This window comes from Amblyraja radiata, chromosome 23 (assembly GCF_010909765.2).
Source record: "Amblyraja radiata isolate CabotCenter1 chromosome 23, sAmbRad1.1.pri, whole genome shotgun sequence".
Classification (NCBI taxonomy): Eukaryota; Metazoa; Chordata; class Chondrichthyes; order Rajiformes; family Rajidae; genus Amblyraja; species Amblyraja radiata.
Window position 1 is genome coordinate 8056317 of NC_045978.1, and position 12353 is coordinate 8068669.

At 44.0% G+C, this 12353-nt stretch overlaps 1 protein-coding gene across 1 annotated transcript in view; it reads right to left on the minus strand.

The window, feature by feature from the left end:
* Window positions 1-223: 223 nt before the first annotated feature.
* Window positions 224-12353, minus strand: part of LOC116986209 (cadherin-4-like) — a 481573-nt gene continuing 469443 nt past the window's right edge. The window contains exons 15-16 of the mRNA XM_033041511.1: window positions 2034-2198; window positions 224-1590 (exon numbers count right to left, since the gene is read on the minus strand). Coding sequence (XP_032897402.1) covers window positions 1384-1590; window positions 2034-2198 — 372 coding nt within the window. The 3' untranslated portion in view covers window positions 224-1383. The remainder of the gene's footprint in view (window positions 1591-2033; window positions 2199-12353) is intronic.

Sequence of the window (12353 nt, forward strand, 5' to 3'; positions counted from 1 at the left end):
CAAAGACGTATAGATTTGCAGGTTAATTGGCTTTGGTAAAGAATGTATATTGTCCCTAGAGCGTGTTGGATAGTGCTAGTGTATGGGGTGATCGCTGGTCGGCGTGGACTCGGCAGGGTCGAAGGGCCTGTCTCTGTGCCGTGTCCCTAAACGAAACTATATTAATACGGTACGACTGCTTCCCAAAGATAGCAAGCACTAAAAGCAACTGAGAACAAGGCAGTATTTTAAAAGGGGATCTTTATTTATAATAACACGGAGGGGCCATGAGCATATGCACCAGTTCTGTTATGGTACACAACACATTTGCAAAGCTGTTACTCAGTTCAACTATAACTGCAGTGGCACTAGAGACACGCATTCAAAACTTTGACTACCTTCCCTTTTTATTTGGTACAAAATGGTACAAACAACGATACAAAATATTTGTGCTGTTGACCATTACAAAAAAAGTTTTCCTCTAAACTGTGCAATGATTTGTGTTGAAATGTTGGACGCACAACACAAGAAGAAATCATTCTTTTGCAAGAATCACAGCCATGCGAGATTCAATATAAAACAACATGCAAAGAAAGAAACAAAAAGCTCCAATTATACACATAACATTAATCGGATGATGTTTGCTCCAAGCTCTGCGACATTTTGTACACGCTATACTAAGAAAACCAAATGGATATCAATGTTTAAAAAAAAAAAAATTACGATTAATGTGATGCTGATTCTACTTTGGGATGTGAAAAGAAATTGACTAATACTAATGAAGACTAACCAGACCTTCTGAATTTCCTTCCCCATCCTTATTTTTTACACTGCTTGACAAGTAGACTTTCAAAGTTAAGCTCTATACAACATGTACAATGTGATTAGCCACTGACTGCTCAGTTTTAAACGTGGTTGTTATTAAACGTGTTTCTGTACAGTTTTTTTGTTTTAATGTATTTTACACCGACGGGTTAAAAGGCAAAAAAGGAAAATCGGTCCTCTAACCAGAGTGGAAATAAACTGATTCATTCGTTTTCTCTTTGTAGCCAGTATGGGGACCAGGGGTCAATAGATGGTTCAATCTTAATCACTCCTGAGATTGAGGGAATCCGTTAAAATGTACCAAAAAGGCACTTTAAAAACAGTGCTTCTGTACTAAGAAATTCAAGTTAATAAAGAGCTCCTTTCCTCTTTAGTTGTAAAGCAAATGTCGAGCGATATTCCTGCTGACTGACCAAAAATATGCAGCAAAGACAACAAGCATTCATGCCGACAGCTCAGGTTCTAAAATAAAAAAAACCTAACACACCACTAAAAATGTTATGGTCAGCAGGGAATATTAATGAAAAAAAGCTGCCTCTTTTGTACAGTTCCTTCAACTTCTGGCGCACAGCATTGCTGTTAGTCATCATCGCCACCACCGTACATGTCTGCTAACTTCTTGAATCGCGGCCCCCAGTCGTTGAGATAATCGTAGTCGTGGTCGCCGGAGCTGGAGGAGTTGAGGGAACTGACCGAGCCCGCAGTCGAACCGCTTCCTTCATAATCGAAAACCAGCAAGGAGTCGTAGGGCGGAGCCGTGGGATCGTTATCTGCTGCTCTGAGACCCTGTGGAAGGGAATTAAAGAAAAAGATCAGGACAACCATTAAAAGCTCGGTGGACGCCGTGTCGAACAATACAATGCAGTCGGCTTTTCAGCCGTCGGGGGCAGCACGGTAGAGTTGGTGCCTTACAGCGCCCGAGACCCAGGTTCGATCCTGACCACGGGTGCTGTCTGGACGGAGTTTGTACAATCTCCCCGTGGGTTTTTTCCGGGCGCTCCGGTTTCCTCCCAAACTCCAAAAGACGTGCAGGTTTGCAGGTTAATTGGCTTTGGTAAAATTGTAAATTGTCCCACGTGTGTGTAGGATAGTGCTAGTGTACGGGGTGATCGCTGGTCGGCGTGGACTCGGTGGGCCGAAGTCTAATTGTCCCAACTGTACAAGATTCTGGTTCCGTGCAATGTTTGCTCACAGGAATAGATATTAGTCAGCTCTATCCCAGCCATTACCTCATTAATAAAATCTCCGATATCTCCAGGATGTGGAATCGTTGGGCGTAGGGGATACTGGGATTCAGCTCCGATCGGTCGCTCGTCGACTCGCCTGATCCCCGGAGTCTTTGCCAACACAGGATCTAGTGCATCTGGTTGCTGAAGCTGACTCAGGTCATAATCCTGCAGAATACATAGAAACATAGTAAAGAGGTGTAGGAATAGACCATTTGTCCCTTCGAGCCAGCACCGCCATTCAATATGATCACAGATGATCATCCAGAATCAATACCCCGTTCCTGGTTTCTCCCCCTATCCCTTGATTCAGTTAGCACTAAGAGCTATAATCTAATGCCCCTGTCCCACTTAGGAAGCCTGAATGGAAACCTCTGGAGACTTTGCACCCCACCCAAGGTTTCCAGCGGTTCACGGAGGTTTTTGTCAGTCTCCCTACCTGCTTCCACTACCTGCAACCTTCGGCAACCACCTTCAACCTCCGGGAACCGCACGGAAACCTTGGGTGGGGCGCAAAGTCTCCAAAGGTTTCCGTTCAGGTTTCCTAAGTTACTCACTCTTGAACCAATCCAGTGGCAGAGAACTCCACGGATTCACAACTCTCTGGCTGGAAATGTTTTACCTCATCTCAGTCCTAAATTGTCAACCCCTAATTCTTCAACTTTGACCCCCCGGTTCGGGCCTACACAAACCTGGGGGCTTTAGACTTCAATTCTCACAGATCACAAATTAAACGGAACCCTCAGACCAACCACAGATCCCAACAATATTGAATATGGATTGAACAAAACACACTTTAACTCCCCCTCCCATTCCCATATGGACCTTTCTGTCCTGGGCCTCCTTCACTGCCAGAGTGAGGCCCAGAGCAAATTGGAGGAGCAACACCTCATATATCGCTTGGGCAGCTTACACCCCAGCGGTATCAATATGATTTCTCTAATTTCAAGTAACCCCTGCAATCCCTCCCGTCATCTCTCCCACCCCCCCCCCCCCAGTTATACTGCCGGTTCCACTGTTCACTTCCTTTTATCCCTCTTGTTATCACAACTTCCCCTGCCAACAATGGGCCATTATGGACTCCACCCTTCCTGAGGTCATCTATGACCGGCCCTGATTTGTTCTGGCCTTTCTTTACCTCCATTTTACTCTCCCCCACCCCCTTCTACTTTCAGCCTGAAGAAGGTTTCTGATCAGAAACGTCACCTATTCATTTTCTCCAGAGATGCTGCCTGACCCATTGAGTTACTCCAGCATTTTGTGTCAATCTTCGGTATATACCAGTATCTGAAGATCCTTCCAACACATTTTTTTTAATCGCAGTAGTTAACTCCCAGACTGCACATGAAAATGACTCTAAATCCTAGACAATAGACAATAGACAATAGGTGCAGGAGTAGGCCATTTGGCCCTCCGAACCAGCACCGCCATTCAATGTGATCACGGCTGATCATCCCCAATCAGTACCCCGTTCCTGCCTTCTCCCCATATCCCCTGACTCCTCTATCTTTAAGAGCCCTATCTAGCTCTCTCAAGTACCCAGCCAGTAGAGTTGCTACCTTACAGCACCAGAGACCCGGGATCAATCCTGTCAATGGGTGCGTGTCTGTACAGAGTTTGTAAGTTCTCCCCGTGACCTGCGTGGGCTTTACCCGGCGCTCCGGTTTGTAGGTTAATAGGCTTCAGTAAAATTGTAAAATGTCCCTAGTGTATGTCGGATAGTATTAATGTGCGGGGATCGCCGGTGGGTGCGGACTCGGTGGGCCGAAGGGCCTGTTTCCGCGCTGTATCTCTAAAACTAAACTCAGACAAACTCTTTCAACATATTTTCGTGCAAATTATGCATTCCTGCATCCTCTCCACAAAAGCCTTGAAGGAACTTCAGAGATGTGCAAAATGGAATTGAAGGATTAGCATGCAGTTCCGTCCGTCCCCTCTCCCCCTGGGTTTTACACATTTAATAGCTTTATTTGTGAAGAGAGTAGGAATATTGGCCCCAGAAATATGGTACGATGGAATTTTTATGTGAATTCATCCTGCCTCAAGCACCTCTGCTGAGAGTAGTAAGGTGCATTTGGAAATCTGGCAGCATTTGAGGGTTGGTGGCATGCCAGCCTTGAAATGAGAGAAGAGGAGAAGAGTGGCTTGTGCATTGCAAGAGCGTAATGAGACTCAAAGAATTATAATTTGATGCTAAGATAATCATCCACTGCTAGAATATGAAACTAATAATCAAAACCCGACACGAACAAATCCCAGTGCATACATCTTGTGGAATTTACTTCGTGTTCAAGTTCAACTTGACCACTTTTAGCTCAATGGTCGGCACTGAATAAGACTCAGCACTGCAATTATCTTCAAGTCCTTGTAATGATGCAAAATGGAATTCATCCTATGTCCCCGTTACGGGAACTATATTGAAACCAACAATAAACATAATGGAAATGGCAAATGCAAAAGTGAATAAAGTTGGTTTTAAACTGACATCTGTCACTACTGGGATGACGATCCAACATTGATGGCTAGCAAAATGGACGGCACGATGGCACAGTGGTAGAGTTGCTGCCTTACAGCGCTGTCAACACCAGAGACGTGGGTTCAATCCCAACTAAGGGTGCTGTCTGTACGGAGTTTGTACATTCTCCCCGTGACCGCGTGGGTTTTCTCCGAGATCTTCGGTTTCCTCCCACACTCTAAAGACATACAGGTTTGTAGGTTAATTGGCTTTGTATAAATGTAAATCGTCCCTGTTGTGTAGGCTAGTGCAGAGGTTCGGGTCAAGGCAGGATAGTGTTAGTGTGCGGGGACCGCTGGTCGGCGCGGACTCAGTGGGCCAAAGGGGCTGTTTCCACACTGTATCTCTAAACTAAACTAAAGAAAATCTAGGTGTGTGTAGTCTGAAGAAGGATCGCGACCCGAAACGTCACCCATTCCTTCTCTCCAGAGATGCTGCCTGTCCCGCTGAGTTACTCCAGCATTTTATGTCTATCTTGGCATGTAGATGCCAGTATATCGCTGGAGTTAATAAGTTAATATGATTGAAATCCATACATAGTTGCTGATCTATCTCAAGGTGGGGAGCTCCGAGAAGCGAAAGGTGCGCAGTCTAAAGGGGCTGTCCCACTTGGGCGACCTAATCCGCGAGTTCTGGCGAGTTTGCCCTCGACTCATACTCGCAGCATGGTCGACACGAGGTCTTAGGAGGTCTTCGTAACTCTCCTTCATGCTCGAGAGTGGTCTCCGCGTACTCGAGGCCTCAGCTAGGTCGCGGCGGTTTTATCAATATGTTAAAAAATGCCCGCGAGTAAAAGAAGGTTGCCATGGAAAAAATCAATACTTTTTTTACTCGTAGGTTTAGTCGTAGTAGGTCGGCATGTTAGTCGTAGGTAATCGAGGGTAGTCGAAGGTAGCCGTTGATAGTCTTCATCATAGTCGAAGGGTGGTCGAAGGAGATCGAAGGAAGTCGTCTTCACTCTCCACTATTCGGTGTCCAATTTTCCCGAAGTTAGTCGTAGCTAGTCTTCAACATACGAAGGAGGTCTTCAACATGTCATTCAACCGTTCTAAATTCGCCAATTAGGTCGCTCAAGTGAGACAGCCCCTTAAGTTGAACGAATTGCCTCTTATCAATGGGAAACTCTGCCTCATCCATGAGTCTGGAGCCATCAGAGTACCTTAATTGAGATTTAGTTCCAAAAACACAGGCTGGCAATTGACGACAGAAAGATTAGCTTCGTCTGGTGGGCGAGTTATTCAGCAGCAGCATTTAGCAGCTGTTCCACATGAAGATGTGGGAGAAGGTTTATCCCTTTAAATCATGGAAACTACAGCTCTCCTCCTCCACTGCTTCTCATTGTTCAGGTCATCAGGACGTCTCTGACGATTATACTCTTACTGATCCAATTGTAATAAAGGATCTGTATTAATAATTATAACTCTCTGTCCTCTAGGGTCACCTTGGAAAAGGTGACAAACTCCCTATGAGCTATTCTTGGCAAATTTCTCTTCCATATTTCTATATGGGGGCGGCACGGTGGCGCAGCGGTAGAGTTGCTACCTTACAGCGTCAGCGACCTAGGTTCGATCCTAACTACGGGTGCTGTCTGTACGGAGTTTGTACCTTTTCCCCGTGACCTACATGGATTTTCTTTGTGTGCACCGGTTTCATACCGCACTCCAAGGACGTACAGGTTTGTAGGTTAATTGGCTTGGTATAATTGTAAATTCTCGCTAGTGTGTGTTGGATAGTGTCAGTGTGGGGGATCGTGGTCTGAGCGGACGGTGGGCCTGTTTCCGCAATGTATCTCTAAACTAAACCAAAAAAAAACATAGCTTTGGTCATTGGTACACAAAATTGCTGGGGAAACTCAGCGGGTGCTGCAGCATCTATGGAGCGAAGGAAATAGGCAACGTTTCGGGCCGAAACCCTTCTTCAGACCACTGACACCCTATTTTTATACAATGTTCTACCAAGTCATGGCCATTTTTTAAATCTATGTTGTCAGCCATGATAGAATGGCGGAGTAGACTCATAGGTTCATAAGTTATAGGCGTAGAATTAGGCCATTCGGACCATCAAGTCTACTCCCATAGTCAATATTGGCTGATTCCCTATCAACCCCATTCTCAGTTTCAGTCTAGTTTATTGTCACCTGTACCGAGGTACAGTTAAAAGCTTTTGTTGCGTGCTAACCATTCAGCAGAAAGACAATATTTGATTACAATCAATCTATTTACAGTATAGATACGTGATAAGGGAATAACGTTTAGTGCAAGGTAAAGCCAGCAAAGTCTAATCAAGGATAGCCCGAGGGTTCCCCAGACATGTGACTTGAGTTACTGCAGCAGTCTGTGTCTCTTATTGTAAACCAACATCTGCTGCTCCTTGTGTCTACAATCCTACCTCGATTCAGTGTCTATTTTTCCTCATGCAGTGACTGAAAATGTTTATAGCTTCTAATCGCTGAATGAATTCCTGCATAAAATTCAACACCGAAAGCAAGATGATCAAATAAATGAAAAGTTGAACAAATGATTCTTTAATCTCAATCAATTGATTATTCCCTAAAGTACTAGGAAAAAATAAATAAATGAACAGGGGGGTCAAGGTGGCGCAGCGGTAGAGTTGCTGCCTTACAGCGAATGCAGCGCCGGGTTCGATCCTGACTACGGGTGCTGTCTGTACGGAGTTTGTACGCCCACACTCCAAAGACGTACAATTGGCTTGGTAAATGTAAAAATTGTCCCTATATGGGTATAGGATAGTGTAGATGTGCAGGGATCGCTGGTCGGCGCGGACCCGGTGGGACATAAGGGCCTGTTCCCTCGCTGTATCTCAAATCTAAATTAAACATTGCCCTGGTCATTTCCATCACTCTATATAATTCCACAAGCAAATTTAATTCATAAACGTTTATGTAGCATTGGATCTGAATGGTTTCATTCGTAAGTACTCATGGTTTGAAGTGTACTTGTAAGTACTCTCCGCACTTACAGTTCCTCAGTTCTCAAACATTGATGGAAAATACCCTGCTCATACTTGATTGATTGATTGAAAGATACAGCATTGAAACAGACACTTCAGCCCATCGAGTCTACACCGACACTGATTACCCATTCAAGCTAGGTCCATGTTATTCCACTTTTGCATCCACTCCCTGCACACGAGGGGCAATTTACAGAGGCCAATTTACCTGAAAAACCCACACCCATGTGGGAGGAAACTGGAGCACCCATGCGGTCACAGAGTGAACGTGCAAACTCCACACAGACAGCACCCGAGGTCAGGATCTAACCGGGGTCTCTGGCCCTCTGTGGAAGCAGCTCTACCAGTTGAGCTATTTAATTTGTGCAAAATGTTTTGTTCAACAGATCAATGTTGATCTGGAGTCTGGCGCGAGTGTGGACGGCTTTCTGACCGTTCGGGTGGACAGGGACTGCAGAGAGAGCGACAAGCCTGGTCAGTGCAACTCTGGCCACATCACAGTGAAGGAGCGTGTGTGTGGCCAGGACATGGCTGGCTATGTTTAATCTTGTATCTTGTTGCTTTTGTTGGTATGACTGTAGGGTAAAATCAAATTCCACTGTACGTCAGGGTACACGTGACAATGAAGGACTATTGAACTAGTGTGATTGGATGATCAATGGTTTGTGTGGACTTGGTGGGCCGAAGGGTCTGTTTCCATTCTGTGTCTCTAAATACTAAACCTCCAATATACAAGATTTGAAGATTAAAATATACAAGAAAGATTTGAAGATTACTACCAAAACATCTCATCTGGACCAGGTGACTTTTCCATTTTAAGCGCTATCAACTTTCAAAGAAGTGGAAGTGTTTCATCTCATCCAGTTTTGCTTTTTTGGGTGGCGGGGGGGGGGACTTTTTCTTGGAACTTAGCACTGGGAACAGTAGTTAAGTTTGGAAATCTGTTCTTTCACAAAAAGCATTGTAGATTGTCACATTCGCACTGATTAAATTAAATAATATATGTGGGCAAGGTGTAAGCTTCCTCCCATTTGCCCAAAGGCCAATGCATCTACATTGTTTAATGCTTTTGCCTATTGGATGCACTCTCTCCTTCACCCTGTCTGAGTTTAATTATAATTGATGGATGTTCTCCAAGTAAGCTATCCAAATAATGGTATCCATATACAGCAGGAAACAAAAACACACTGCATGAAAATTGGAAATAAGAATGATTCCACACTTTCACTTCTTTCAGCAACAGCTATCTGCAATGTACAAATTGCTTTGGCAAAACAGTTGTGTTTGCTTTTGAAGGAAGTGGTGCCAGAGTCTTTTAAATTAAATCGTGACAATATTGGTGGTTTTGGCAAGTGAGACTCAGTAATTCTTTTCTCCAACATAAATAGTTCATGTGCAGAGTCACTAATTTTGTACTTGACTTGGAAAGTAAAAGAATAAAAAGAATACGTTGCTTTGATTTGATGCTGTTGTTTAGTGCTTTTTTAAAATTTCACTTTGCAAGATAGGGTGTCACTTGTCAGGTCAGCATTTATTGCCTTTTCCTAAACACCCTTGAGAAGGTGACGATGAGCTACCTCCTTGAATCTGTGCTGTCATTGCAGAATCTGTGCACTACATCGATGGTGCCGAACTGGAGATGGTCAAAGGCTTCAAGTTCCGAGGAATAGATATCGCTAGCGATTTGTCCTGGACCAGTCGCATTGAAGCTAAGGCTAATGCCCCTGTCCCACTTAGGAAACCTGAACGGAAACCTCTGGAGACTTTGCGCCCCACCCAAGGTTTCCGTGCGGTTCCCGGAGGTTTTTGTCAGTCTCCCTATATGCTTCCACTACCTGCAACCTCTGGCAACCACCTGCAACCTCCGGGAACCGCACGGAAACCTTGGGTGGGGCGTAAAAGCCTCCAGAGGTTTCCGTTCAGGTTTCCTAAGTGGGACAGGGGCATAAGACAGCACACCCACACCTCTCCTTCCTTCGAAGGTTAGGAAGTTCTACATGCCACCAACAATCCTCACGAACTTCTAAAGCTGTGCCGTAGAAAGCATCTTATCGGGTGCATCACAGCCTGGTTTGTGAACAATGAAAAACAACATTCCTTCCATTGACTCCATCTACACTTCGCACTGCCTCGGCAAGGCCGCCAGCATAATCAAGGATTAGTCTTCCCCCGGTCACTCCCTCCTCTCCCCTCTCCCGTCAGTCGGACCTCTTCGGGCTCTCAATCTGAAGAAGGGTCTCGACCCGAAACGTCACCTATTCCGTTTCTCCTGTGATGCTGCCTGACCCGCTGAGTTACTCCAGCATTTTGTGTCTGTCTTCAGTGAAAACCAGCATCTGCAGTTCCTTCCTGCACATGCAATGGTACTAACGGTCACTGGTACTGTGATGCATCGTCAATGACGAATGCCTGGGCATCGTTGAGGTTTTGGTCGCCTATAATGAGCTGAGTTTCCTGACAGATTTATATATGAACTGCACCAAGCCATCATTATCTCTGATATTACATCACATCAGTTGGTTCATTAAAACACCCAGAAATAATGCAACCCATGTCCTGGCTTTACCAATAGTATCTGATGTTTCACAGCTTTCCTTTGATGATCCTACAAGGCACAGAAGTTGTCGAAAAAAACCTCCTTTTGAGCACAAGCTTTTGACATATAGTGGAGGAACAAAAAAAAATCATTACTATTTAATATTTGAAGAGACACTGAAAAACTTTGGATTGTTGGTTTTCTGTTTGGTCCAGTATATTATACATGTAAGGACATAAGGAATTAGCCCATTCGGCCCATCAATTCTACTCTGACATTCAATAAGGTTCAAGATTTGCAAAAAAACAATTAAAAAAATCTTGGAAAAATATAAACTGTTAATATTGAGTGTTTACGCAAACTAACTTCCAACAGTGCTATTCCTTCCTCCTCTCCCTCCCCCCCTCTCTCTCTCTCTCTCTCTCCACATTTGAGCACATTTCTATCATGAAAGGGAACCAATGTATACAGAACTCTTGGTGATTTAAAAAAAATGCAACACTCAAAATATTTTCATTCTGGTGTCAAAACCCAAGACTTTGTTAGACACTGGAGTGGCTCCACCACAATTGCAGAGTAGTAGCTCGAGGGGGAGAAGTTCACCGTTTGTCAGAGTCCCCTGATGTTTGCTACGTCACATGAGGGAGAATGGGCAATAAGTGGATGCAGCAAAACTCCAGTGTCTAACAAATGTTGTGACTGGAAATAAACCAATCATCATTACATCATGTCTAAATGCAGTGGGCTGACAAAATGGAGATAGTTTGTTCCATTCATAGAAACATAGAACATAGAAAAATAGGCGCAGGAGTAGGCCAATCGAGTCAGCACCGCCATTCAAAGTGCCATGACTGATCATCTGAAATCAGTACCCCGCTCCTGCTTTTCCCCCATATCCCTTGATTCCATTTAGCCCGAAGAGCTAAATCTAACCCTTTCTTGAAAACATCCAGTGAATTGGCCTCCACTGCCTTCTGTGGCAGAGAATTCCACAGATTCACAACTCTGGGTGAAAAGGTTTTTCCTCATCTCAGTCCTAAATGGCCTACCCCTTATTCTTAAACTGTGACCCCTGGTTCTGGACTCCCCCAACATGGGGAACATTTTTCCCGCATCTAGCCTGTCCAATCCCTTAAGAATTTGATATGTTTCTATAAGACCCTTTGTAAATATTCAAATGTACGGTTTTATCTTGCACTATTAACCAGTCAATTCATTAATATAATCATACAATTGCGGCTGCACAGGAGGATGACATTTGGCCCATTGAGCCGATGCCAACTTCCAGTCAAGAAATCCCATTATTCCCATTTCCTTGGATCAGCCCCATGATTGTCTAATTGTAGTCCTGTAGTCCTGTGGGTCTGTGTCCAAGATGGCTGCCGTGAAGAGAGAGTGGACGCTGGCGCGCTTTGGCTGCCGCTGCTCTCTCTTCACACTGTGTTTTTGATTTTCTGTTTTTGGATTGAATTCTGTTTTTAATTTGTGTCTCTGTGATGTCTTTATTACTTGTTATATTCCGATTATATGTTTTTATTCCGATTACTATGTAAGGTGTCCTTGAGATGTCTGAAAGGCGCCCATTAAATAAAATTTATTATTATTATTGTGCAAATCATTCCAATCCCCCTACCCTCTTCCACCCATATCATCCTCCCCCCTCCACTTTTACCTTTCACTTCTCTTCTTTCCTGACCTGATGCGCTGATATCTCTTTTTCACCTCTAGCCTTTGTCAATATCTCTACCCAGTTGCCAAGAAACCCAACCCCCTCCTCACCTGTATCCACCTATCACTTGCCAGGCTTTGCCATGCCCCTACCTCTCTCTTCCAGCTTTTACCCCAAACTCCATCAGTCTGAAGAAGAGCCGTGACCTGAAACATTGTCCGTCCATTTCCCTCCACAGATGCTGCCTGACCCGCTGAGTTTCATCGCTCAAGATTGCAGCATCTGTAGTTGCTTGTGTTTATTGCCCACCCATCCATTTCATTCCTATTGACATTAGATCCATAAAACACTAATAGTTTATTGATATGTTGAATGGTACTCAAACACACGTCAATCTGAGATATGCAATAAAATTATATTTAATTAATGAAGAAATTAATAATTATTTGACTATCAGCTACAAATAATGTCATTTCATGGATCAAGTCAATATTTCTTGTCTGTCAAAATCAGCAAATATCAGGCAATTTATATAACAACACTAAACAAAATATCTATTTATATCTAAAACAGTATTTGTCAGTGGTGTGATATTGGTAGTGTTAGCGTTTTTAATACAATCTATTAAAATAC